The sequence below is a fragment of the Salvia hispanica genome, chromosome 5 (genome assembly GCF_023119035.1).
Source record: "Salvia hispanica cultivar TCC Black 2014 chromosome 5, UniMelb_Shisp_WGS_1.0, whole genome shotgun sequence".
NCBI classification, from domain to species: domain Eukaryota; kingdom Viridiplantae; phylum Streptophyta; class Magnoliopsida; order Lamiales; family Lamiaceae; genus Salvia; species Salvia hispanica.
In genome coordinates, this window is record NC_062969.1 from 11,811,214 (window position 1) to 11,817,683 (window position 6,470).

At 41.6% G+C, this 6,470-nt stretch overlaps 1 protein-coding gene across 1 annotated transcript; it reads left to right on the forward strand.

The window, feature by feature from the left end:
• Positions 1–473: 473 nt before the first annotated feature.
• On the forward strand, positions 474–2,138 carry LOC125189429 (protein FAR1-RELATED SEQUENCE 5-like). The gene is made up of 2 exons (XM_048086709.1): positions 474–649; positions 761–2,138. The coding sequence occupies exons 1-2, from the start codon at positions 474–476 to the stop codon at positions 2,136–2,138; spliced, it is 1,554 nt and encodes a 517-aa protein (XP_047942666.1).
• The last annotated feature ends 4,332 nt before the right edge of the window (positions 2,139–6,470 follow it).

Below are 6,470 nucleotides of genomic sequence, written 5' to 3' on the forward strand. Positions count from 1 at the left end.
GATACTCGCAAATCACAAATGAGGAAAACTGATGGTATAATTACTTGGTATAACGTGGTTTGCAACAGGGAAGGCAACAAGAAGTCGAGCGGGGATGACCAAGCAAATGCACGGTCTGGTTTTTTGATAAAACGTTGACGTTTATCAAAGCGTTGTGGTTGTAAAGCCAGTATCTCATTCAAGTTCTTCTCCGAGGGAGGAGTTTCAGGTTATACTGTCGAGGAGTTTAACGAAGTTCATAACCATTACATGGTTGGGACAGAGCATCAGCAGTTTATGTCAATCAATCGAAAGTTGGACGACGTACATCATCAATTTATCCTTGATTGTTCAAAGGCTAACATAGGCCTCACGCTCACGTTTAATGTGCTGAAGGAAATTCTCGGTGGTTTTCAACTCGTTGGCTGCAATGTTGGGATATAAGGAATGCTTCACGAGACATCAAAGCATACGCTCATGGTATTGACGTACAAATGGTTTTGGATAATATGTCTAGGAAAAAGGAGATGTCTGAGGCATTCACATATGAGTACGAGGTTAATGCTAGCAACCAGCTGGTTGCTCTGTTCTGGTGTGATGGTTTGATGAAGAGGAATTACCACATGTTCGGTGATATTGTTGCTTTTGACACCACCTACAACACCAATAGGTATACCTGTCGTGCATTATAACAGTTTAATATGTACATTATTATATGCATTAATATATACTATTTATGCATTATACATGTTCTTTGCTTGAATTATGTTGGTTTGGTAAGCAACGAGAAGACAGGCGCTTTTGCATGGCTGTTTAGACATTTTGTCCAATGTATGGGTGTTGCTCCGAAGATAATTGTTACAGATCAAGATTTGGGGATGAGATCGGCTATTGAAGAGATTCTTGTTAGGACTCGCCACAGATGGTGTATGTGGCATATCATGCATAAGTTGGCCAATAAAGTTCCTGGTCGGTTGTTGCGGGATGAAGATTTCAAGAAAGAGTTCAATGCCTGCGTCTGGTCGGATCTGCTTGAACCCGACGAGTTCGAAGAAGAGTGGAATGGAGTACTTGAACGTTCCGACCTGGAAGACCATGGTTGGTTGAAGACATTGTACGACTATAGGCAATTATGGATACCTGCATACTTCAGAGATTTCCCGATGGGCTCGATGATTAGGACCACCTCTATTTCTGAGTCAGAGAACAGCTTCTATAAAAAAATTCTGAAGCCACGCAACAACATTGCCGAATTCTACTTGAATTTCAACCAACCTGTGGATTTTCAGCGGAATAGTAGAACAAAGCTGGACTACCAAGACGCGACTGCCCTGCCTATATTGGCCACTACTCTGCCTTTCGAGAAACATGCTTCTACTCTGTACACAGATAGTATGTTCAAGAAAATACAAGAGGAGATTGTTGAGGGAAATGACAGATGCCGCGTTTTGGGGTTCTCGTCTGCAGACATGGTCGACACCTACAAACTCGGAGACAGCCTTCGCAATTCGTACTTTGTGAGACATGATAAGAGTGACGAGTCATACTCATGCGATTGCAAACTTTTCGGTAGGCAGGGATATCTGTGCAGTCATATATTCTTTTTGTTTAGGAACAATGAAGTGAAAAAGATTCCGGATAACTACTGTGCAAGTAGATGGATGAAGACTCCGCTAGCTAAGGCTGTCCATGGACATGTTGATGAGACTTTACCTACACAGTCCGTTGTTGATGAAAGGCAAAACGTTTCAAAGCAAGGGACCTCACTGTTTTATGATTTTCTTCGTCGATTTGAGACGGACATTGATGTGCTTCGTGCATTCGTAGGTGGACTAGAGGAACTTGGTAATTCACTTCAAGCTGGAACTCCTTTAACATCCGCTTCTGAGAAGAGGCGAATGATTGAACAGTTTTATGGAATGGAAAGGCCGGAAGTCGTCGAGGTCCACCCTCCGGATGTGGTAAAGACGAAGGGGCACGCGAGCAGCTCCGCTAGTCGTCTGATTTCCAAGAGAGAAAAGGCTATCAAGGATGCTACTAGGCCCCTTAGACGGTGTAAAGCGTGCGATGAGTTGTGCCATCACGACTCTAGAAATTGTCTAATGCTTAAAGAGCTTGAAACGGAGAATGAGCTGCGTAAGGGAAAGAGGAAATGTTGATTTATTTTCATTATAACAGCATTATTTTTCTTTGTTTTGCGTTTTATGCTCAGTGTTTAAGTCTATTTCTTCCCACCTTGAACAAGGTTTTTTAAATGATTGTTCATTATAAAAGTTTTTTTGTGCATTATTGTTATCTATTTTTTACATTATTTGAATTTACTACTTGCAACGAATTCTGAATTATTACAGGAGCCGGGTGTTTTGGAGAAACAGTATTTTCCATAATGTGAATAACCGTGCATTATATGCATATTTAAATACATTATGCATGCATAAGTGTTACATTATTGTATTATATGCATTGGTATGTCACTTCATTAATATCACGGAAAAGTGCATTATAAATTAAGTTATTTACATTATTTGTTTACTTATATGCATTGTATTTTACACAATGTATAACAATAATATGGTCGTAGTTTTGTAATACATTATTCCCTGAATATTGTACATTATTAGGCAATAATTTGTAATTTTTAAGTTATTTGAAGCCATTACCAGTTTTGTGCAGCAAGCATTTAGTACCAAGATATCCAAAACATTCTAAATCACCTAGTTCAGGGGTATCCAAAACATTTAGTACCAACATTCCAACATATCCAAAGCATTCGAACCCACAAATTCAATGTTCACCCTTCCATCATAAAAAAAAACATCTAGTTCATATCTAAATCAAAAACCATCTAGTTCACTCGATCCCATAATTCTCGACCCACTTTTCAAAGCTGAATTTAAGCGGCCTATTCATCCAATGCTTCGTGGCTTGTGTTTGGTTGGTCCCAGTCTTCGAGTTGTGTGGAGAAGTTAGCAGAGCAGTTGCAAACTTCATTCGCAACAATTCCAGGCTCTTCGTTCCTTTGCCAGTTAGACCACAGTCCCAATCCTTCTCCCTCTCTCCGAAGTACGTCTCAATATGCCTCATCACATACCCCCCTGTCCACGGTGCCACTGTTGTTCCTCCACGGCATTGTGACGACATGCGCACTACATTTTTTGACCCGTGCCGCCATTTTTGAAACCTTGGACTTCGTAAGGGCTGCTGCAAAGAACTTTTTCTACACGGCAAAAAAAAATGAACACTGGAATATAATGTGCAATTTGTGATGTGTAATGCAGAAATTATGTACTATAATGCAGAAATTATGTACTGTAATGTATATTACCAGAACAGAGGGTGTGTCCCCATATTTTTCTCCAAATGTCCCGTGTGTCTCAGCCAAGGTGTGATCAATGATGTTCATCTTGGAATCTCAAAGATCAAAACAGACCACATACTGATGGGACGCTCCCCAAACTAGGAAGGACCATTACAACACATTATTATCTCCAGTACATCTAAGAAACGACTACATTATTTCACTATAACTCACCATTTCATACTTGTCCCACTGATAGCTGTCCGTTCCAATTGTTTCCTCCAACACCCTGGTCCAGAACGTATCAAACTGGAATTCTTCCATCCATTCGGGTTGTGCGTCCACCATTGGCTGAATCTGTATTTTGTTTGTGTTAGCCGTTACAAAATTTAAGTTATTATAGTAACTTGACAGAAACATGGAGAGAACGGTGTACACTCACGCATGGTCTTGTTGAGAAGAAAAGCCTGGAAACTGTCTCCGGCGCCTTGTTCCTTTCCATTGTATTCAGGTAAGAGCTCCATGTGTCGATAACATCGGGGCTCACTGGCTTGAATGGCGCTAATGACTGCATCTCGATCTGCACAATACTCTTAAAGTTGTTGTGGTAGACAACTGAATCCCTATACATGTTTACCCAGTTCAAACAAATTCACATGTCCCAAAAATGAGAATATCTAAAGTATAATTTTTACCTGTTCTTCTCCGCTGTGCTAAGAACCCAATAGTAGATTTGCTTGTCCACTGTGTGTGGCTTTGCGGTCAGTCTAACCGCTCTCTCGTTGAATGGAGACCGGGCAGCCAGACTAGGCTTCTTCATTCGTCCTGTTCCCTTCTTGAAAAAAATAAAGACACATATAAAGCAATTAGTGGATCTATTACTTTAGTCTTTGAATTAACTACGCTATTCGATACCTCATCCTCATCCGACTCATGTGTGATGTGTTTCCCTCTCGCTTTTTCTTGATCACCAACCTTTCGACCTCCATGTTTTGGAACTACAAGTTGTAGTGGCTCATTTGTTCGCGCAACACAAATCTCTACGCCCTTACGGGGTGCAGCAGTCTGTACCTGTAAACAAGAAAAAAGTATTACAATTCAACAATGCATGACATCAACGTAATAATGCATAAAATTATGGCTCAATTTAGATATTCAACCTCCTGCCGAATGTCCATCTGTTTGCCCTTCGCTGCCTTTGAAGCTCCTTCCCTAGCTGGCTGTTTTCTCTTGGCTGTCGGAACCTCAGCGCGTCTCCCTTTGGTTGTCTGGGTTATTTTAAAAAATAATTAAACAAAATGAACTGATTAATGCAGTAATATATACATATAATGTACAGCTTTACTTTCAATAATGTAAGAATTTTATTACCCAATGCAAGCAATGCTTGGGGCATATATTTACCTTGACGGTGTCCTCTACGGCTGCACTCTTTGATTTGTCTTTATTTTTCTCGGCTTTACTCTTGGCCGCTGCATCCTCCCTATCCTTTCCATCATCTTCAACACTGCTTCTAGGAACCTGCAAACAATGGAACACAAATCAAAAATGCGTAATATTGTTACTAATTAATAACACGTAAGCATTTAGTTTCTTAGTACATACCTCAGTCGCTGCTAAGCTAGAAGGTTTCTCAGGCCGGCCACCACCGTCATTGACTGCTCTGTTATCAGGGATATCACTGACAATTTCCTCTTGCACGGGCATGTCCTCAGGCTGGTCAGCAGCGCCCACCGGCCCATCTTGTGTTGTATCATCATTGGTTCTTGTCCCTGAACCACCAGCCCCGTCTGTTGTCTGGGTTTGCTGTGTAGCAAACAGGTCAGGACATTCAAATCCGTCCAGCACAAAAGATGGCCTATCGAAGCCTCTTGCAATCTTCTTCTTCTTGTCGTATGCCGCCATCATCTTTTCCATCTCATCAATCCACTCTTGACTGTACTCCTCTTCATCCTCCCTCGCTTGAGTCAAACGTGTAACAATCTCTTCTTGCTCAACCACATGTTCATCCTCCAACCCCAACAACTTCTTCCCAATTTGACTGCCTAATCTTACGCAGTCATCCTCCATCATTTCAATGGGAATCATCTTGAAATCATCTACCCACGTCGAAATCGGGTACCCCAAGAGAGTGTTTGACTTGATAAACTTATCTCTTACACGCTTAGCTCTATTCCTGCTGGGTCCTGCACCGACTCCTCTGTTCACATCTTCCAATCTCCTTGCTTCCTCTTCCACCTAATACTTCTCTTTATCTATCCGGTCCTCCAATCTCCCAGTACCGAACTGGTCGCGCTCAGCCTCCTCTCTTTGTTTTAAGTTTTCCATCGTCCAGCCTTTTATTGTTGGCCAGGCCCGGCTGACTTGCCTCCGGATGTGAACCACGCGGTGCACATACGCCATCTGATAAACACAGAGTTGCAAAAGGTCAATAATCAAATATTTTGTATGCTTAATGCATGCATAAATTATTTTAAAATGCAAGAAATGAGGGACAATAATGCATAATTTAAACAGAATATGAAATATGATTATGTATGAACACATTCAATAATGCACGCTCTTATTTGCTATTAATGCATGTAACTTCACTTTTAATGCAGAAAGGGTTTCACTTACCAATAAAAAGTGCATAGGCCCGGTGAAATATACAGTTTCACCTCTCTTCCATGTAGGATAGGTGAACTCCAATACTGATAAGACGTAGCCACACCAGTTGAGATTCCTAATCTCATCAACGTCGTCGATGAAATGTAGAATCTTTGGCTTCAAATTACCGTATGTCGGCGTCTCAATTACTGCATTTTCTAGCATGAACATGAACATCCGTCTGAAATCAGGACCACCGTTCACCTCCTGCTTAATCAGTTTCGCAACTTCACCCGCTATCATTTTGTAACGACTCTTTCCACAACGTTCTGCAACGTAGTCGTTGAACTGGAATTCGGTTTGCTTATCAACTGGCCTTGAGATTGGTGTTGGCCCTTTTGGAAAACCTAGCGTCAGATGGACATCGTCCTCATCGATCGTCAAGCCTCCACCCCCACACAAAGGTATCTGGCAGCGTGCAAGATTCAATGAGTTGAGAACCCAGTAGGCGATGTACCCGGGGATCTCGCTGATGTTGTAGTGTAGCATGGCCCCGAATCCAAGTTCTTCCACTGCTTCCTTTTGCCGTGGGGTAAGACCTTTC